Source organism: Leucopleurus acutus, assembly GCF_964270905.1.
Source record: "Leucopleurus acutus genome assembly, chromosome: 8".
Classification (NCBI taxonomy): Eukaryota; Metazoa; Chordata; class Mammalia; order Artiodactyla; family Delphinidae; genus Leucopleurus; species Leucopleurus acutus.
This window is the reverse complement of record NC_139151.1, coordinates 106,877,817-106,899,878: the sequence shown is the minus strand read 5'-3', so window position 1 is coordinate 106,899,878 and position 22,062 is coordinate 106,877,817. Positions and strand designations below refer to the sequence as shown.

General features: G+C 54.3%; 1 protein-coding gene across 3 annotated transcripts in view; it reads left to right on the top strand.

Moving 5' to 3' along the window:
* Positions 1–22,062, top strand: part of SHANK2 (SH3 and multiple ankyrin repeat domains 2) — a gene marked incomplete at its 5' end in the record, with an annotated part of 546,538 nt that overhangs the window by 79,342 nt on the left and 445,134 nt on the right. For all 3 annotated transcript variants that reach the window (XM_082845188.1, XM_082845187.1, XM_082845190.1), the window contains one exon: positions 6,617–6,835. In XM_082845188.1, the coding sequence (XP_082701314.1) occupies positions 6,629–6,835 (207 nt within the window). The remainder of the gene's footprint in view (positions 1–6,616; positions 6,836–22,062) is intronic.

The following is a 22,062-nucleotide window of genomic DNA, read 5'->3' as shown; positions in this document are numbered from 1 at the left end:
CCCCCTCATGATGATGGGGTTAGAGAAGCCTGTGTGAATTTCAGATGGATGTTGTTTTAGCCTGAGTGCCCCATGCGCTATTTAGGGAGTACTTAGGATAAAGGTATCCATTGTTTATCCAAAATGTAAATGTCCCCCGGTGCCCTCTGTGTCACCTGCGATCCCACCCACAGTTAATAATTAAGTGTTTTCCCAGGTGTTTGCTTTTCCCATGGATCAGGTGATCACGTTACCCAAGCCCGTTATTAAGGTCAAGACCTTCTTGCTGGGACTTTTGGCCTGAACTCCTAGGACATCCCGGAAGGAAGCAGGTGCCGGTGCCGCCTTTTCCCTTTCAGACACGTAAAGTGGGTGTTGGTGGCAGACACGTCCCTGTGTGACAATCACCCCTAAGCCGATGTGAGGGCCACGGCGGGGTCCTCGTGGCCAAATGATGTCTGTGGCCGGTGGGGAAGCTGGGGACGCAGGACCCCTTCCCCTTGGTGTTGTCAGTTCTGTTCCCAGAGTCGATTTGATTGTAGCCTGGCACAAACATCCTCAAACCACCACCATCACCGCTTTCGCTTTTCTGGAAAGAAGACCCTGGGGTGAGGCACACCTTATTGTTTAGGCCTGCGTGTCCACGACGGGTCACCAGCATGGGGTCTGCAGCTGCAACGTCACCCTGGAAAAACAACGAATTTCCAACATTTGTACGTTCCAAGCTTTTGCCTCTCATCTGACCTGTCTCAAAACCACCTGCGGATCTGGAAATGTGGGCTGTTCACAGTCCCGCCCAGCAGCAGTGGCTGGAGTTTAAAGGCGGCTGACGCCTGCAGACCCGGCATGTGGCTGAGCTCTGAGCTTCCGCCAGAACTTGGCACCTCCCGAGGCCTGCTGCCCCCCACTCCTGCCCAGGGTTCAGCGAGTGTCCCCTGTGCCCCAGATGATGGAGGGACGGTGAGGATGGATGGAAATGCCGCATTAGCAAGAGGATGAGACGGAAAGCACGTCCGAGAGCTTTAGAGAAAATGGACATGGTGGAAGTGAACGATCGGGGCACAATTACTTTTAAAAAATTTCAAGCCGTGGTAGCTGTTTCTGGAAGCCGGACCTGGAATGCACCTGAAGGAGGCACACCAGGGCCTGGCAGGGATGGGCCGGGGCTGTGTCTGCTCCGACCTGGCTCTCCACGCGCCCGATTCTCGAAGGCTGGCACTGAGGCCCACACTGCTGGAAGCCGATGAGCCTTCTGGGGTCCCAGCTCATCCTGCATGGGAACGCTGCCCCAGAGACCCTCACCCTAACCCCAGCTACAACCCTAACCCCTACCCCAACCCTAAACCCTACCCCAACCCTAACCCCTACCACAACCCTAAACCCTACCCCAACCCTAACACTTGCCCCAACCCTAACCCTAACCCTACCCCAACCCCAACCCTAAACTCTACCCCAACCCCAACCCTAAACCCTACCCCAACCCTAACCCCTACCCAACCCTAACCCCTACCCAACCCGAAACTCTACCCCAACCCTAACCCTACCCCAACCCTAACCCCTACCCCAACCCTAACACCTACCCCAACCCTAACACCTACCCTAACACCTACTCCAACCCTAACCCCTACCCCAACCCTAACCCCTACCCAACCCTAACCCGTACCCCAACCCTAAACCCTACCCCAACTCTGAACCCTACCCCAACCCTAACCCCTACCCCAACCCTAACCCCTACGCCAACCCTAACCCCTACTCCAACCCTAACCCCTACCCCAGCCCTAACCCTACCCCAACCCTAACCCCTACCCCAACCCTAACCCCTACCCCAACCCTAACCCCTACCCCAACCCTAACCCTACCCCAGCCCTAACCCCTACCCCAGCCCTAACCCTACCCCAACCCTAACCCCTACCCCAGCCCTAACCCTACCCCAACCCTAACCCTACCCCAACCCTAACCCTACCCCAGCCCTAACCCCTACCCCAGCCCTAACCCTACCCCAGCCCTAACCCTACCCCAACCCTAACCCTACCCCAGCCCTAACCCCTACCCCAGCCCTAACCCTACCCCAGCCCTAACCCTACCCCAACCCTAACCCTACCCCAACCCTAACCCCTACCCCAACCCTAACCCCTACCCCAGCCCTAACCCCTACCCCAACCCTAACCCCTACCCCAACCCTAACCCCTACCCCAACCCTAACCCTACCCCAGCCCTAACCCTACCCCAACCCTAACCCCTACCCCAGCCCTAACCCCTACCCCAGCCCTAACCCCTACCCCAGCCCTAACCCTACCCCAGCCCTAACCCTACCCCAGCCCTAACCCCTACCCCAGCCCTAACCCTACCCCAACCCTAACCCTACCCCAACCCTAACCCCTACCCCAACCCTAACCCTACCCCAGCCCTAACCCTACCCCAGCCCTAACCCCTACCCCAGCCCTACCCCTACCCCAGCCCTAACCCCTACCCCAGCCCTAACCCTACCCCAGCCCTAACTCTACCCCAACCCTAAACCCTACCCCAACCCTAACCCTACCCCAGCCCTAACCCCTACCCCAGCCCTAAACCCTACCCCAACCCTAACCTCTACCCCAACCACTACCACAACCCTAACCCTACCACAACTCTAAACCCTACCCCAGCCCTAACCCTACCCCAGCCCTAACCCTACCCCAGCCCTAACCTCTACCCCAGCCCTAACCCTACCCCAGCCCTAACCCTACCCCAGCCCTAACCCTACCCCAGCCCTAACCCCTACCCCAGCCCTAACCCTACCCCAGCCCTAACCCTACCCCAACCCTAAACCCTACCCCAACCCTAACCCTACCCCAACCCTAACCCCTACCCCAACCCTAAACCCTACCCCAACCCTAACCTCTACCCCAACCACTACCACAACCCTAACCCTACCCCAACCCTAACCCTACCCCAACTCTAAACCCTACCCCAACCCTAACCCTACCCCAACCCTAAACCCTACCCCAACCCTAAACCCTACCCCAACCCTAACCCCTACCCAACCCTAACCCCTACCCCAACCCTAAACCCTACCCCAACTCTAAACCCTACCCCAACCCTAACCCTACCCCAACCCTAAACCCTACCCCAACCCTAACCCTACCCCAGCCCTAACCCTACCCCAACCCTAAACCCTACCCCAACCCTAACACCTACCCCAACCCTAACACCTACCCCAACCCTAACCTCTACCCCAACCCTAACCCCACCACAACCCTAAACCCTACCCCAACCCTAACCCCACCCCAACCCTAACCCTACCCCAACCCTAAACCCTACCCCAACCCTAACCCTACCCCAACCCTAAACCCTACCCCAACCGTAACCCCTACCCCAACCCTAACCCTACCCCAACCCTAACCCCAACACTAAACCCTACCCCACCAGCAGTCGCCCCTGCCCCTGCCCGTGCCTGGCCTCCCACGGACCTGACTGTGGTCCCTCCTCATTTGGTACGGATCCCCACCTGTGATGTGATGTCCCGTCCCATTATCCCTCTGCCTGTTTTCTGCTGGTCCCTGCTGGGTTCTGAAGCAGCACAGACACGGGGTCAGGAGGAGAAGAAGCAGCTCTTCCTGGGGCAGAAGCTACTCTGTACTAACTTCCACCCATCAGGACAGAAAGAAGCCACCGAAGCCCGGAGAGACCAGACCCGACACCCACGCCCGTCCCATCCACCAGTGACGTGGCCCCTCGCCCCCCAGGAGGAGGCGGGGCTCATCCCTCTGTGTCTCTCTGTGCTGATGCCTAGTGAATCACAGTTACAGGCACGGACTCTGCTCCAGGCAACCCGGAGCTCTCACTCATTGCATTCAGCTGGCGGGCATCTAAAGATAATGTCGATATTGGGGCCTCACCCAGACCAATTGAATCAGACCTTCTGGCACCACTGGTTTTGTTTTTGTTTTTAAAGATCCCAGGTAACTTCCCTGTGCAGCCAGGATGAAGAACCCCTCTTCTAGATGATATGCTTCATAGAAACCTGGAAACCTAGTTGGAAATAATTATGTATACCCAACTGTATAATACACAATTTACATTTATATTACGTTATAATATATTATGATAATTACACACATATAAGTATATGTAATATAATAATATACAATTATGTCTATATTATAATTGTAACTGTATTATATAGTGTGTATGTAGCATGTAATTATGCCAGGCACTTACTTTTTTCCTGTATAAATGGTGAACGAGCGAATGCAGGAGTGAACGTGTTAGTAGAAGGTGCAGCCAGGCTGTCTGGGACGTTCCTAAGGTAGAACCGGGAGTATCCAGACCCTGCCCTTGGCCACAGCCCTCTCCGCCCTCTCCACGTCTTGCACTTGTACGGTTGGGAAAACATGAAGCTGAAATGACAAAGGCATTTGACAGTGAACACAGGAACTCCCAGGTGCCCTGAAATTTTAATGCAGAACGACATGGGTGAATTCTGGAAATTTTAATTTAAGAAGTCAGATCTCCCTGGGTGATTTGGATGATCTGCTGTTTGAGATGTTTAGCTGGGGACCCCTCACGGGTGGTTTGAAGGCAGAAGACAGAGGAGAAGGCCAGCCTGGGGGATTGGGCGGATCGGTCGTCAGGTGCACAGACTCACGGCCCGTGGGCCGGGGAGAGAGCGGGCAGGAGGGACATCTGGCAGCATGGAGCCTCTTGGTTCCGGGAGGACCTGGGGGGGAGGGCGGGCTGGCCAGGGAGGTCGCCGCAGCTGGCTCCTGCCCCGAGCGCTGTGTGGCCACCCCCAGCAACGCCAGATTCTCCCGAGGGTCACGGTGAGCCAGAAATCTGTGTTTTCATGTGAAGCCTCTGGGTTAGGACACATTCTAAACCCTCTGCAGGCCAAACAGAACAGCATCTGGGGGCCACACTATCCCGGCCCCTTGCCCAAGGATGGTCCAGATCCTCGTGGCTGGAAGGGAGCCCCTGACCTAGTCACGGTCTTGCCTTTCCCTGGGTGAGGGTGCGTTTCTAAAGTGGCTCCCGCACTTTGCCGGGCTTTGTGTGTCTGGTCAGTTGCTGCAAATGTCCAGGGACCTGGTGGACGAGCAGAGAAACACTTCCCGGGGTGTTTGCTCTCCTTCAACGAACTCTGGAAATAAACGGTGGGCGTCAGCCTTCCCAGACTGGACACCGAGTTGGCGGTGGCCGAGCTTTGTCCTACCTGGGACTTTTCTGAGGCTCCCCCCAAAATGAAACAGTGCAGGGGCCATGCAGCCCAGCACCTGAGGCAGACGGACAGGTGACCGTGTTCCTCCCTCCCCCCCTCCCTCCTGCTTTTCTCCCTCCTTCCTCCCTCCCCCATCCTCTCCTTCTGCTGTGAAATATTTCCAACACTGAAAGCAAAGCACAGAGAATAATGTAGCAAACATCTGTGTCCCCAGGTTTGTCGAAGTTTGGCATTCTGTCCTGTTGGCTGGAACCGAACGTTACAAGTGGCGTCACAGGCCCTGTGAACCCCTTTCTGCCCCTCCCGACTTTAGGACTTGGTGTTTCCCATCGGTGCCTCTGCCCCGTCACTCACATCACACTCACAGTCAGTAGACAAGTCTGCCTCTTTCCAGCCTTTGTGAACAAGGACACCGTGTCTGAATGGTCCTACAGACCGATTTCCTTTCTCAGGATTACATTTGGGGTCCTGTGTGTGTAGCTGGGGTTCAGACCTGCTCACAGCTGTGCAGTCCGTGGGAGGAAGACAGCCTGTGAGCCGGGTCACCCAGGACACCCTGGTTTTGCAGGGAACAGTCTTGGACATCTTTCCTGTGCACGTGACCTTGGCCTTCGACCTCCTTTAGAGTCACGCAGAAGTGCAACTGCTGGTTTGGCACGTTTGTCCCCCACCAGCACCCCCGGGTCGCACTGGCTTTTATCCGAACCTTTCTGGACCCCTGCCCATAGAGCTGGGGGTGTGCCCGTGGGCTGCCTGCTCCCCAGTTCTGTCCTGCTAACAGCCGTGGTCCAAGGTGGCAGTTGGCCTCCTGACCCGGGTCCTTGATGGGGATCTTTGAACTTTCATTGCGCTTGATGGTAAGGAAGCTGCCCTCCCAGCCTCCACGGGCTCTTGGGGACCCCCGAGCCTCCCCCGTCAGCCTGCCCACGACTTTGGGTTCTGCTGCACTCCTGGGCCTGGAGATTATCTCATTTCTGAGCCTGGCCCTGCGGGCTGGGTCTGTTTTTACATGATACCTATCATTGCTGTGTTTGAAGCAGAGGGCGTTATTATAGCAGGAGCTCAGCACCCTTCTGACCTGAAGCCTGCATCTCTTCCCTTCCTGCTGCTCTGTCCTCCAGGAAAAACAAAGGGAGCCTTTTCTCTTACCTCGGAACGTTTCAAACTGCCCCACTGCCCCTTTAGTTAATCCCCGTAGGCTGTGGTCATGGCCACAGAGAGTTAGGGCTCCTTTTAAATGCTGGGTTTCCAAGCACCGGGGCAGACAGGGCTCACGGGGCCCCCACTGGGTCCTGGCGGCCTCCTGGCTCGAGCGCCGGACAACGGGTCACTCTGCCTGTGATCACGTCCACAAACGTGGGAGCCTGCCTCACTCAGACGCCCCCGGGTTCTTTCTTCAATTTCCCCCAAAGTTTGTTTTCCTTCTCCCCCTCCGTGTAGACACAAACAGCCATGCCGCGCAGCCCGACATCCAGCGAGGACGAGATGGCCCAGAGCTTCTCCGACTCTTCGGAGGAATCGGACTCGGACAGCTCCAAGGAAGAGACCATCTACGACACCATCCGGGCCACAGCGGAGAAGCCGGGCGGCGCCAGGACGGAGGAGAGCCAGGGCAACACACTGGTGCTGCGAATTGTCATCGAGGACCTGCAGCAGACGGTGAGCCTGCGCCCGGGTCAGCGTCAGGCGTGACCTGAGCTCCAGATGCCTCTGGGCCCCTCTGCCCGGCCGGTCCCTGTGGCCCACGCGTTGGGCTCCTGCCCCCTCCCCGCCGAGCCCCCCGCCGCGCCTGCCCCCTCCTGGTGGTCCCGACCACCTCCCCCTCCGTCCTCTTCGTGCACTGCCAGCAGCACCTGCTGCCTGCAGGGACGGAGGCCAAGCCTCGGGGGCACAGAGACCAGCCTTGCGGCAGCAACGCGCACGGTGGGCGCCTTAGCAGGCAGGCTGCCAGCGCTCAGGAGGGCCCTGCCTCTTCCCCTGCCGCTCTGTGCTCCCCACTTCCTGGGGTGTGCAAGCTGTGTCCGGTGTGCCCTTCCCCGCGCTGCCTGTTGGCCACGTCCTAGCTGTCCCTGGAGGCCCAGGCCCAATGCTGTTTGCGGTATCGCCCACGAGGAAGACCGTCGTTCTGGGGTGAACGTGCGTGAGGTACCTGGGGGTGCAGGAGAGGGGTCTTCCCGGCCGTGGTTCCATTTCAGCGGGGCCTCGGAAGATGGAGGAGGGTTTCCCTCAGGCGCGGGCATGGCAGGTGACAGGGACGCACGCGGAAGCCTGGAGGGGGGGCACCTGGCAGTGGGGTACAGTGTGGCGGGGGACCCATTGGGCTGGGCTGGGCTGGACTTGAACCCCCCGAGGACACTGTCCAGGATCTGGCTACTGGGTCCGGCGTCTGGGCCAACGGGGAGGCTGAGGTGGGTCGGGGAACCCAGGAGGGCTTTCTGGAGGCCGGCAGATGGCAGACCCACAGTCGGGCTGAGTGGGCACCTCTGGCTGGGAATTCTTGTCTCTTGGATGTAGACGGCCTCTGGGGCGCTCTGGAAGGGGGGTCGGGTGTGCCACGTCCAGCCTTTGTACTTGAAGGCCCTGATGGGGAAGGGGCCGCGCTTGGGATCAGAGGGACTTGGCCGCGAGGGGCGGGGGGGGGGGGGGGGGGGGGCGGGCGGGAGGGGGAGGCTCACTGCGCCACCACCTGGCCGTTTGGTGCAGGTACATCACGTGGCCTCTGACCCGGGACCTCATCTCCTGGTGCCCCGGGGGTCTAATGAGTAGGTTTGGTGCCTCGGGGGTGGGGTCTCTGCTCTCCCAGGAGACCTCTGCTCGTGGTCTCCCCCGGCCCTGCTCTCTGGGGAGGGACCCTACGTGGGCTGAGGGTGCTGTGCTGCTGACACCGGGCATCTAAGAGTGAGGCCAGACTGCCCTACCTTCTAGGGAGAGCTCAGGGCGACCTGAACCCCAGAATGAATCCAGCAATGTGGCTGTCCTGGCATTCAGCTCTTCCTTTTTTTTTTTTTAAGATTTTTATTTTTTTTGATGTGGACCATTTTTTTTAAAAGTCTTTATTGAATTTGTTACAATATTGCTTGTGTTCTATGTTTCGGTTGTTTGGCCCAGAGGCATGTGGGATCCTAGCTCCCTGACCAGGGATCGAACCCACATCCCCCTGCACTGGAAGGTCCCAACCACTGGACCGCCAGGGAAGTCCCAGCTCTTCTCTCTTCCATGTCATTTAACACCTCTTATAAAAGTTAACGAGATTATTATAAAAACTTCGTCATATGGAAAAGCACAGATGCCAGTGCCAGAAGTGGTTGTCAGTAACATTTAATGAACATTTCAGACGTGTCTCTAAAGGGTTACAGGTAACGGGTGGCCGTGTACGGATAGAAATATGTGGGTAAGCCTCAAAGTACACACGCTGTTAATAAATCAACATCATTATGACGATTTCATTTGACTCTAAAAGGAGAGAAAGTCAGTGAAGGAAATGCTGAACTTTAGTTATTTTATTTTATTTTATTTTTTGCCATAAGGGAGACTGTTTCCAAATGAATCTGTAAACTTAAAAGAAACAATTACAAAACACTGGAAGGCTGAAACCTTTACTTGTTGTCATTTTTGATTACAGCTTTTTGCCTCCTTTTATTGCTGTAAGGAACTTAGTGTTCTCTCCTTGTATTGTTTGGGGTGGATTAAGCTGATAGCTGTGCTAAACAGACCTCCAGATCTCAGGCACTTGACCCATAGATTCTTTATTTCTCGGTCCACTGGGGATTGGCAGGAATGAAGAGGTGGCGGTGGCAGTTCTGATCCATGCAGCCATTCAGGGACTCAGGCTCCTCCAGCCAGGTAGTGGGGACACGCCCTGGCCTCTGGAGTTCTCTCCCGGGTCTCCTGTATCTGCTCAGAGGATGAGGCAGGGAAAAGAGATAACCCGTGGACCACGTCTCTCCTCCCACCTTCCCTCACGTCCTCCGCAGGCTGCACCTGACCCCAAGCACCTGACCACAGAGGAGGCTGAGGAATGTAGTTTAGCTCTGAACCTGGGAAGGAAAAGGTCACAGCGTGTGGAGAACAGGCAGCTGTTTGCACGTGCACACACATGCACACACACGCACGTGTACACGTGTGGCCTCTCCTCCCCACCCCCCAACTCTTGTTGGTGTCGAGCTCTCTGCACGTGGCCACTGTCCACCCAACGTAACATACATCCTGCTGCAGCTCTCAGAGCCCTGGCATCCCTCAGGCCCTCTTCCAGGGTCACTGCTCATTGCTGGGTGGACAGTGGCCTTCTCGTCACAGCTTTTCATTTCATTCCACCTTTAAGTGGATGGAGTTGACTGTCCAGGGTTTTTTAGGAAGAGGTCCTGGGGGCAATGCTTCCGCAGTGAACGGCCCCCTGGTCTCATCACTGGCGGTCGGGATGCTCTTTGACGTCTCCTTGATCCAGGGAGTCCTGGGCCGTCGTCCGCAGGTGGCACACAGGTGAGGATCCTGCGAGCCTCTGGTTGCATCTTCATCTGCGGATCAGTATGCAGCCTTGTTGTAGGTGTGTTTCTGTGTGAAGAATGTTACTTAATACATAGAGCTGACTCGTTATTAACACCGAGCTCACGGCCAGCAGCCTGTAACTCACACCTGGATGCAGCTCAGCTGACACGTGATTTCTCCCCGAGGCACGTCACAGCCTTTTCACCTATGGACACCAGACCCCACTTCAGCATTGTGCCCGGGGACCGCTTTAAACAGCAAAATCAGCAACAGAGAGCACAGAAATGCAAAAACAGAGCACTGAATAGACTAGGATAAGGACACTTGTTTACAAGATCACAGCTGACACAGAAGGCAGCAGGTCCTCTGTTCAAACTCAGCTGGGAACGGGCACGTCTGTGCTGTGTCTGTAAGCGGTCACAGAGGTGCCACAAGAATTGATTTGAGGTTCCCAGTAAATTTCAGCAAGTAGGCAAGTTCCCAGATACGGAATCTGCAAATAACAAGCATCAACGATGTGCTTGAAACCGTCGGCTTGCGCGCGGTTTTCCTGTGGGATCTCTGAGTCAGTTCCCGCCCCACGTTGCCCCAGATCTGCAGGGATGTTGTTCCGTGGTCCGCTTGCCCTGAACTCGCTTTGGACACGCCTTGTCGGGGACTCGGTGTTTTTCTTTACTGGATTCCTAAAGAATCAGTTTTAGTTACTAGACCAGGCAGTGTTTGGTGCTGGCCGTTCTGTGTTTCCTGGAAAAGCTTCTGATCTGCAGATGCTGCTGGTGCACTCTGCTTCGCAGATTTTTCCTTTTTTCTCCTCCCCTCTGGGGGAAGCGTTCTCTGTTTCAGAGACAAAATTGCTCTGTTTTTAAATTGAAGTATAGTTGATTTACAGTGTTGTGTTAGTGTCACGTGTACAGCAAAGTGATTCAGTTATACATATGCATATATATCTATTCTTTTTCAAATTCTTTTCCATTATAGGTTATTACGAGATATGGAGCATAGTTCCCTGTGCTATACAGTAGGTTCTTGTTTATCTATTTTATATATAGTGATATGTATCTGTTAATGCCAAACTCCTAATTTATCCCTCCCCCCCTTTCCCCTTGGGTAACCATATGTTTGTTTTCTATGTCTGTGAGTCTCTTCCTGTTTTATAAATAAGTTCATTTGTGTCATATTTTAGATTCCACATGTAAGCAATATATTTGTCTTTCTCTGTCTGACTTATTTCAATTAGTATGATAATCTCTAGGTCCACCCATGTTGCTGCAAATGACATTATTTCGTTCCCTTTTATGGCTGAGTAGTATTCCTGTGTGTGTGTGTGTGTGTGTGTGTGTGTACCAAATCTTCTTTTTTTTTTTCTTGCGGTACGCGGGCCTCTCACTGTTGTGGCCTCTCCTGTTGCGGAGCACAGGCTCCGGACGCGCAGGCTCAGCGGCCATGGCTCACGGGCCCAGCCGCTCCGCGGCATGTGGGATCTTCCCGGACCGGGGCATGAACCCGTGTCCCCTGCATCGGCAGGCGGTGGACTCTCAACCGCTGCGCCACCAGGGAAGCCCCTCAAATCTTCTTTATCCATTCATCTGTCAATGGACACTTATGTTGCTTCCATGTCATGACTGTTGTAGATAGTGCTGCAATGAACGTTGGGATACACGTATCTTTTTGAATTATGGTTTTCTCAGGGTATATGCCCAGGAGTGGGATTGTAGGATCATCTGGTAGCTCTGTTTTCAGTTTTTTCAGGAACCTCCATGCTGTTCTGCAGAGTGGGGACACGGTTGCTCTCATATGGGCTCTTCCTTCTCTGGTTCTGCCCTCTTTTCTCTGATTGCTTTGAGCACCTGGCGTTTTCCCTGTTTGTTCTTTCTTTACGGTATCTTCAGGTGCGTCCGTTCTGTCCCGTGCCTTCTGCTTTATCACCGTCCTGTTGTTTTCCCTTCCCATTTGTTTTCATAGCCCTGTGCTCGCTGTTTTGGAAGATGATTCTTTTGAGTTATTTGTTTGTAGAGTTGGTTTCACGGCTTCGTATTTTCTCCTTAGCATGAAGTACTGAGATCTTTCTTCTTCCTAGTCGGGGTATATTTTCATCCAGAACAGATGAACCAGGTGTCTGAGTTTTGCATGCCGTCCTTCTTCCTTTTCACCGTTTCTTTCCCCGTAACGTCTCTGTTATTTCTTTACTGTTTCTCCTGACCTGTTCCTGTGGTTTTTCAGTGACTTGCTATTCTTTGTGGTGGTCACGAGAGTGAGTCAGGCTTGGGGGTCTGTCTCTCGGCTCTTTTAGACACAAAGGCCCAGGTGTGGGGAGTGTTGAGTCTTTTTAGGAGGTCCAAGCTCTTTCTTCGGAGATTTTTCTGGTGCAGGGAGCTGTCCCGTTCTCGTGCATGGACACCCCCAGCCCTTGGAGCACCCCCAGTGAGGGAGCAGCCCTTCCTGGGGGGGGTCTCCTTTTGTCTCCCCAACCCTTGCCCAGTCAGAGGAGGGAAGAGAGAAGGGCCCCGTGTTCACGTCTGTCCAGGTTTGAGTATACTGATGCAAAATGTCTGGAGTTTTGTCCCTGCCAGTACCACTTCCGGGAATGAAGGTTGGGGGTTTTCCCCTGGAGGATTCAGTTTCTCTGGGGTGTACGAGAAGGATGTTTATGGCCTTAGTTGTGCCGATTTTCCACTTTGGGTGCTTTTGGGGGTGGCTTTCATTATTTGGAGTCCCTGGGTTGGACCTGGCTTCACCTCTTCTCGGCCCCTGGGTGCTGCACTGCTCGTCCAAAGACCCTCCCTGGTGGGGACCTGGGTGACCCCCGCCAGCCCGGCATGGACCTGTCCTCGTGCTGCAGGGTTTAACCCTTCGAGCCCCTGAATTCTGTTACTGTTTATCGATGCTGGAGGGGTTCGGGGGACTGGAGAAGCACTCCCCTCCAATTTCAGACCCCAGACGCAAATGGGAAGGTGGAGGAATGGGGGATGATGTGTCCGTTCCCCACCCGTCGCCCCAGATGGGTTGCCTGTGTGCCTGGGGCTAGTACTGAAGGTCTCCGAGGCCGGGGCCCGGCCCCCCTGCAGGTGTGAAGTGAGCCTCGCAGGCTGGGCTCACAAATGTCTGTGACCTCAACGGCTGTCCCTGCTCAAAGCCTGTCTGTCTGAACAGTCCACCCCAGGGGGCACTTATCACAACAGGGAGAGAGGCCGTCTGCCATTCTGGCTGCGGGGAGGCTCCGAGGGCAGCCAGGCCAGGGTGTGGGACGTCATCGAAGGTTGTCACAGGCCAACTGACGGTGAGTGGCCCGGAAGGTACTCTGTCCTCAGGCCACAGGCTTTGGGGACCTGTCGGGAGTTGCTGATGGAGAAACACCTGTTCTGCAGGCCCAGAATTACCAAAATTCTTCCCGAAAGGAAGATCCTTCCAGGGGTTTGGTCTCTATTCCCAGGAGCATAACTGTTTCCAGAACCTTCTGAGGACCACCTCTCTTCTCTTCACTTTGTCCAACACAAAGAAAGGTCCTGGAGCTTGAGACTAGCAGTCCCGCGGGTGTGAGCGCTCAGGGCAGTGGCCGTTCTTCCCGCCGGAAGGCCCTTGCCAGGGTGAGTCGTGGAGCCGGGGGCTCGAGACGGGCCTGGACTCCTGCCCAGAGGATTCGTGGAGCTGCGAGGCAGGTTCATCAGCCCAGTGCCCGCTCACGGCTTCTCCAGAAGTTCACGTGGAGGTCCCTCTTCTGCCCCAGGTGGAAGAGGTTCCCTCTGTAACCGAAAGTGGGGTCCAGCCGCTCGCTGCTCTAAAGCCAATAAAGGGGCAAGGTTGGTGGAAAGGAAAGTTTGCTTTATTGCGGAGGCTGGCAACCTGGGTGGGACAGGGCGGATGTCCACAGGCCAGCTACCCTCCCCGACAGTCAGTGGGCAAGAGCTTTTTTTTTTGCTGTTGCGGGTAGGAGTTTATTAATTAATTTATTTATTTTTGCTGTGTGGGGTCTTCGTTTCTGTGCGAGGGCTTTCTCTAGTTGTGGCAAGCGGGGGCCACTCTTCATCGCGGTGCGCGGGCCTCTCACTATCGCGACCTCTCTTGTTGCGGAGCACAGGCTCCAGACGCGCAGGCTCAGCGGCCATGGCTCACGGGCCTAGTTGCTCCGCGGCATGTGGGATCCTCCCAGACCAGGGCTCGAACCCATGTCCCCTGCATTGGCAGGCAGACTCTCAACCACTGCGCCGCCAGGGAAGCCCCAAGAGCTTTTATAGATGGAGCAAAGAAACAGCACCGTCAGCTCTGACGGTCACCTTGACATTGGTCACGCGGTGGTCTGATCAGCGTCGTCTTGACTGTTTTAAGGACAGTTAATGTTCAGTTCCAGGATGGGTTTGTTCCCATTTCCTTGAGACCAGTCCTCGGAATTGTGGCAGCTTATGTCACAGCTGCAGTCTGGTCACCATGTAATTAAGTTCTTCCACCTGGTGGGTTTCCGTATCTACAGTAGCTCCCAGGACACGGCTCAGAACATTACCTCTAGCCCTTGAGGAGGAACTAAAGGCCCTTGACTTTGCTGAATGACTGAACTATGATTATTTGGGCTCCTTTGACTGTTTTCCTTTGTTTCTGCATTTTCTCACCTCTCTGATTAAACCTATTGTTTGGCTAACGTTTCTTTTTTTCACAGACGAAAGGCAGGCAGAGGACATGGCGGGCGGGGGAAAGGCCATAGGGTCCTGCTCCGTCTCACCTCCCCAGGTGGGGTCTGGACCTGCTTCTCCTGAGTGGTTGCTGTTTCTGCACCTCAGTGGGACTGGAGTGTTGAACCGTGGATGGAGAGTCTCTGGCAGTACTGATACTCCTTCCAGGAAGGCTCCCCGGGGGCCCCCGCACGCGCCGATGAGCAGAGTCCCGGGTGGGTGGGTGGGTGGGTGGGCTCTGGAGTGTGGCAGGAGGGCCTTCCTTGTGCTTTGCTGGAGCATCGCAGAGGCACAAGGCGCTTACGGTGGGGTTGAGCTCTGGCAGCCGTCAGCAAACTTGGCCTTTTAAGCAAGATACGCTAGGCAAAATCAATAGAAACTATATAGCTCTTGTGTGATTTCTATTTGGGAGCACAGCAAACGGGGAAGTGGGGACAGAGCTGGCACCAGTCCCCTTTCCAAGCCTCCCCGAATGTCACATCACAAGGACGGCGCAGAGGAAAACACAGCATCCGCCCCCCACGCCCACCTCCACCCAGGGGTTGGCACCGAGTGGCTGCGGGGAAGCTGTCGGTCCACGTGTCTGTCCCCACGACCCGTCTGAGCCAGTTAACGGAGGTGCAGGAGCCTGGCCCACCTGGCAGAGGCTTCTGGAAGATGCCTTTCTGCTTTAATCGATGCTTCCGTTTATTAGATAACTGCGTCTTCGAGTTTATTTCATTGAGGAAAGAGCATCTCAGCTGCTCTCCTGACCCCTCAGCCGCAATTTGTTTCTGTCCACCCGTTCCTCTCTCCCTCAGATTTCTCCCCGAGAGCAGCAGCCCGTAGCATCCCCGATCCCCGCCGCATCCTTCATCCCCACTGCATCCCCGCCTTGCCTGCCTCCCCCGCCCTGACGCCCACGTCAGCTGACCGCAGTGCCCCCCACTCCACCCACTTGCCTCCAGTCGGGCTGTCAGGGTTGCTCCACCCACGTGGCCTTGGGTCCCCTGGCTCATCACTGAGAATCAAAGCAGAACTCCAAGAGCACAGAGGGCTCACTTCCTCCTCCTTCAGGGTTTTAAATCCTTATCCTGTTGCCGCAGACAACCGTCGTATTTGCTTTTTATATCTGAGGCTTCCCTGGTTTTTGAATATGAGGAGGACTTTGCCTGTCCTATCCGTTTTTGAGCCCATCTCCTCCTCCAGTAGCTGAGAATCCAGCCCCGACGGCTGGCCTCTCACTCTGCAAAGACCAGGAGGTGGGCACGCATCGTGAGAGAAGGTTCTGGAAGGCCTGTGCAGGAGTGGCTCGTCACGTTGAGAAGCTCCGTCGGAGCACACGGCTGGGTGCGTGTTCAGTCCATCACTCTGGGCCCCTCGGGAGGTGAGAGTCTCCTTCTGGGAGTAAATTGCAGCCTCTGAATTCCACTCCCAGAAGGTTTGTCGTTGACTGCCAAGGACGCATCTTTCCAGAGGGAATGTGGTGGGTTGGGTGGACCCTCTGCCATGTTCTCTGGACATCCAGGCACTGGGCGAATGGAGGGCAGGAGGCTTGGGCCGAGGAAGCCCAGGTTGGCCGAGCCTGGCCCCTGCAGCCTGGCCCTCCCGGGCTCCCTCCTGCCTGGGTTTGTCTCACATTCAGACAGGATTCCTTCTCCTGGGATCCCTCCGCCGCTCCCTCATCCCTCCACCTCTACTCATGTCTCACGGCAACCAAGCTCGGCAAGGCCTCCCTGACCCTCCGGCTGGCGGGAGGTCCTGTTACCATGTCTGTCCAACGCCGTCCCAACCACGGTCACGCCTCCAGCTCGACCTCCCGTCCGGGGCCTGGACCTCGTCTCTCCCTTGACATCTCCTCTGAAAGCTCAGAGGCCCCTCGACTCACATGGTCCAGAGCAGATGCCATGACCCTTTGCTTCTTCCCTCTGACCCCACAGCTGGCCCCGCTGGTTTCCCTCTCTTGGCCAGTGGTTACATTAAAAAACCCAGCTCTACTGAGGTGTGATGTACAAGCCGTGAAGCTCACGCATTTTAAGGGCCCCGTCCAATGGTTTTCAGTAAGTCTGCTGAGTTGCCCGGCCACCTCGGTCTGGACTCTTCCCATCACCACCTTGTGCCTGTTTGCATTTCCTCCTCGTCCCCACTTCTAGCCCTGACAGCCACTAACCGTGTTCTGTCTCCATGGAGCCCCCTCTTCTGCACCACCCACGTGAACAGGTCACCTGCGGTGTGGCCTTCTTTCGCCCAGCGTCATGGGAGTGAAGTTCATCCCCGTCGTGGCATCTGTCTGTTTTTTCCTTTTCATCGCCGGGTAGTAGCCCATCGTGTGGCTGAATCCGTTCCCCGGTTGATGGGCAGTTGGGTTGTTCCCACTGTGGGCTGTGAACCTTCTCGGATTCTGTTGTCTGAGCAGGAACCCAGGAGTTATCCCGAGCATTCCATCGCCCCTCCCGAGTCCTGCCCTTTGACCTTCTGAATCCCTTTGCACCCGTGTCACTCTCTCCCCACCCCAGCCCTGTCTCTGCCATCTTCCTCCTGGACCAGGGGAGCTGCAGACCCCTCCGTCCTCCCAGAAGTTTTCCGCACAGTGCTAAAAGCAGTTGTTTTTCATGCGAACCCGGTTGCCTCTTTGTTGTAGACCGCCCGCCGTCCAGGAGTCTTACTGTTCTTAGAATAAGATCAAATGCACAAACTTATTTACAAAACAGATATAGAGTCACAGATGTAGAAAAGAAACTTATGGTTACCAAGGGGAAAGGGGGGTGGAGGGATAAATTGGGAGACTGGGATTAACACATACACACTACTATATATAAAATAGATAATCAACAAGGACCTACTTTGTAGCACAGGGGACTCTACCCGATACTCTGTAGTAACCTATATGGGAAAAGAATCTAAAGTTTTTCTTTATTTTTGGCTGCGTTGGGTCTTTGCTGCTGCACGTGGGCTTTCTCTAGTTGCGGCGAGCAGGGGCTACTCTTCGTTGCGGTGCGCGGGCTTCTCATTGCGGTGGCTTCTCGTTGCGGAGCACAGGCTCTAGGCATGCAAGCTTCAGTAGTTGCAGCACGTGGGCTCATTAGCTGTGGCTTGCGGCTCTGGAGCGCAGGAGTTGTGGCTCACGGGCTTAGTTGCTCCGCGGCATGTGGGATCCTCCCAGACCAGGGATCGAACCGTGTTCCCTGCATTGGCAGGTGGATTCTTAACCACTGCGCCACCAGGGAAGTCCTGGGAAAAGAATCTAAAGAAGAGTGGGTATATGTATATGTATAAATGAATCACTTTGCTGTACACCTGAAACTAACACAACGTTGTAAATGAACTATATGCCAATAAAAATTAATTAAAAAAAGAGGATCAAATGCTAGACGTTTATGAATTCATCTCAGCCCTCGCCTGCTGAGGTGACATCTGAGCTGAGCCCCAGGTGATGAGAGGTTGGCTTGTAAGGATCTTTGCCCAGAACATTCCGGGCAGAGGGTCGCCCGAGCGGCATGCCTGAGTGGTAATGAACTTGGTTGGCAAGTCAGCGCAGCGGGGAAGGCCGAGGCCGCCGGCTGGGCGGGTGCACAGGGCGGAGGGCGGTAGGTAGGGACCGAGGCGAGGGGGTGTGATTCCCCCCGAAGAACAGTGGGAGTTTTGGAGAGGTTTGGCACAGAGCCTGTGACCTCGTTTATAGTTGATGGGGACCCTGGCTTCTCTCGGGGGAGGAGGGAAGGGCGCAGAAGCGGGTAGGAGGCTCCTGCAGGAGTCCAGCGGGTAGGGGGTGTTGGAGGCTGGGGCCAGGGGTGGCGGGAGAAGGTGGAGACGGGGACAGGTTCCTGATGACAAAGTCGAGGTCATCAGAGCACATGTGGCCCTTGCAGGAGATTGTGCTCTGGCCAAGCAAAGGGTCCTTAAGGGTGACTTGTATCAACACCCTGCCTGCGTCTTTGCAGTTTCTCAGCACAGGAACAAAAAAAGACTCCGTTTCTTTTAAAGATTGAGATGTAATTCACATACCATACACTTTGCCCATTGAAAGTGTACAATTCAGTGGATTTTTTTTTAACATCTTTATTGGAATATAATTGCTTTACAATGGTGTGTTAGTTTCTGCTTTATAACAAAGTGAATCAGTTATACACATACATATATCCCCATATCTCCTCCCTCTTGTGTCTCCCTCCCTCCCACCCTCCCTATCCCACCCCTCCAGGCGGTCACAAAGCACCGAGCTGATCTCCCTGTGCTATGCGGCTGCTTCCCACTCAGAGTGAAGTAAGTCAGAAAGAGAAAAACAAATACCCTATGCTAACACATATATATGGAATCTAAGAAAAAACAAGTTCAGTGGATTTTAGTAAATTCACAGGTGAGGGTACCCACCACCGCAGTCAATCTCAGAACATTTCATCACCCCAGAAGGAAACCCCGCACCTGTTAGCAGGCGTCCCCATACCCCTCCCCCAGTCCCTGGCGACCACTATCTGCTCTCTGTCTCGATGGATCTGCCTGTTGTGGACGTTCCACGTCAGCGGGATCAGGTGATGTGTGGCCTGGGAGGCAGCTCATATCTACTCACTCTTGTCGTCAGCTTCTCCTGCTGGAGGCAGGCCCACCCCCCTAGGTCTTCCCCTGAAAACAACGCTTATCCCATTGGTGCCTTATAAATGTCTCCACTAAATGGCCTCACGGGTCACCCAGTAGCCCAGGCAACGCGGAGGTGAGAAACTCTTGCATCAAAATGCTCTTTCGTCTTTTGTTCTGCCATTTTGTTTTCAGATTTTCCTGTCCCAGATTTTCCTTTCCCGCCTGCTTGTTTGCTGACCACAGGGAAACTTGTTTGGCATTTTAGACTTGATTAGAAAATTAGTTGTACATGACCCTGACTTGAGTACATCTTCTGCCCTAAAAAAGTCATCGACGAGGACTCACTGGGCAGAAGGTGGTAACGGCGACAATGTTCTTCCTTCGGGAACTTGGTTTATGGCGGTGGAGTGAGGCCCAGGGCCGACTCCAGTTCAGCCAGGGAAGCCCCCACGGGGCCGAGGAATGCCTTGGGTTCCAGATGGGTGTATCTTTTGTTCATTGAGAGAAAATTTGAAATATAGGAAAAATACAAAGAATAATATCATACATACCAGCTTTATTGTTTATTATGTAGAATTGACAGTGGTTAACATTTTGTCTTTTTTCAATCACAGGGTTAAAATGTTTCTGATACAGCACAAGTCTCCCTCACCCTCCTGCCCAGGCCCCTCTGCTCAGAGGCAGACACTGCCATGATTCACTGTGAATTCCTCTCGTCCCTTTTCCTCTTTTTATATGTATCAGTGATCTCTATATACTGTTGTGTTATTGTGTAAAAATGAATATATATATATACCTGGTATCACACTGGGCATGTCATTTATAACTTACGTTTTCCACTTGGTGTTATATTTTTAAGATTTGTCTTTATTTATTTTACGTATCCACTCATCCATCCATCCACCCATCCACCCATCCACCCATCCACCCATCCACCCATCCATCCATCCATCCACCCATCCATCCATCCACCCATCCATCCATCCATCCATCCACCCATCCATCCACCCATCCATCCATCCACCCATCCATCCATCCACCCACCCATCCATCCACCCATCCACCCATCCACCCATCCATCCACCCATCCACTCATCCACCCATCCACCCATCCATCCTTCCATCCACCCATCCATCCATCTGCCCTCTTGGCATTACAGAATATTTTTCTGGATCTTTGCTCTCTGCTTTCAGCACTCCGTTGTGCGCTTTGCGGTGCGCATCTGGATCACATTGAGGGGTGAAAGCACGGAGCCGTGCCATCTTGTGGTCTCACTCATTGCTTGGCAAAGCCAGAGCGCCCACCCCCACACCCTTTCACTCCCTCTGCCTCCATTTTCTCCGTGATGTGGTGATAACCAGCCTCATTGTCCTTATTGTTTTTTGGCAAAGCAAGGTCATTATTTGATTTATTGATTGATTGATTGATTGATGGATTGTGGTACGCGGGCCCCTCACTGTTGCGGCCTCTCCCGTTGCGGAGCACAGGCTCCGGATGCTCAGGCTTAGCGGCCATGGCTCACGGGCCCAGCCGCTCCGCGGCATGTGGGATCTTCCCGGACCGGGGCACGAACCCGTGTCCCCTGCGTCGGCAGGCGGACTCTCAACCACTGCGCCACCAGGGAAGCCCCTCATTTTTTAAAAAAAATTAATTAATTTTAACATCATTATTAGAGTGTAATTGCTTTACAATGGTGTGTCAGTTTCTGCTTTATAACAAAGTGAATCAGTTATACATATACATATGTTCCCATATCTCTTCCCTCTTGCGTCTCCCCCGCCTCCCAGCCTCCTTATCCCACCCCTCTAGGTGGTCACAAAGCACCGAGCTGATCTCCCTGTGCTATGCGACTGCTTCCCACTAACTATCTACCTTACATTTGGTAGTGTATATATGTCCATGCCTCTCTCTCACTTTGTCACAGCTTACCCTTCCCCCTCCCCATATCCTCAAGTCCATTCTCTAGTAGGTCTGCGTCTTTATTCCTGTCTTACCCCTAGGTTCTTCATGACATTTTTTTCTTAAATTCCATATATATGTGTTAGCATACGGTATTTGTTTTTCTATTTCTGACTTACTTCACTCTGTATGACAGTCTCTAGGTCCATCCACCTCACTACAAATAGCTCAGTTTCGTTCCTTTTCATGGCTGAGTAATATGCCATTGCATATATGTGCCACATCTTCTTTATCCATTCATCCGATGATGGACACTTAGGTTGCTTCCATGTCCTGGCTATTGTAAATAGTGCTGCAGTGAACATTTTGGTACATGACTCTTTTTGAATTACGGTTTTTCTCAGGGTACATGCCCGGTAGTGGGATTGCTGGGTCGTGGGAAAGCTCAAGGGCCCTCCTGTGAAAGGCCCTCAAGAAAGTCAGGCCCCGAGTGCGCTGGTTACCATTCATGGCGCGGGGCGGCTTGCCAAAGGCGGAGAGGAGCTTTATTTTCATACGTATCATGAAGAAGCAAAAAGCCTATTTAACCAGCCCCAGCTCTGTGTGCTGTAAGGGTTCTGTGCTGCGTCTCCCTGTTAGCTGTGAGGCTAACACTCTGTACACGAGAGTGGTCAGGCCGGCTCACGCGGTCTCAGTGGCCCAAGCGACACACGTCTGGCTTGGTGTGGTCTTCTGTTTAAGCTTGCTGTCAAAACCCACTTAAATCCTGTCGAGAAACGAATGCCTGGGGCTGGAATTATTACACATTCTGTCAAAAGCTTTGTAAACCCCACAGTGTGGTGAGAATATTGTGGTGCAAAGGTCACCCTGGGCAAGAGCAGAGCTCTCCTCCTTCCCTGATGTCCCGGGCTGATGAAATGATCCAGAAAGTGGCCATAAGAGGGCACGAGTCATCAGAAGTTAATTTCCTGCATTAGTGCCGAGGGTGAGGCTCTTTTCTAGCACCTTTGCTCTGTGGTTGCGTTTCCGTGGCTCCTTCCCTCCCGGTTCTGACCGTTCTGCCCACAGCCCTCCTCTCTGGGCGGACAGACAGGAGCTCTTAATTCCACTCGGTCCGCACAGCATCTGTCCCCATGTGATGTGGCCACCGCCTCCCCTGTCTCCCTTTCTCTGCCTGGAATCCGCTTCGTGGCCCCGCCTGGTGAACCCTCCCGATTTGCGGCTCCATCCTGTGCAGTGGGACCAAGTTGAAACTCATCAGCCCTCTGGCCCATTCATTCCAGACC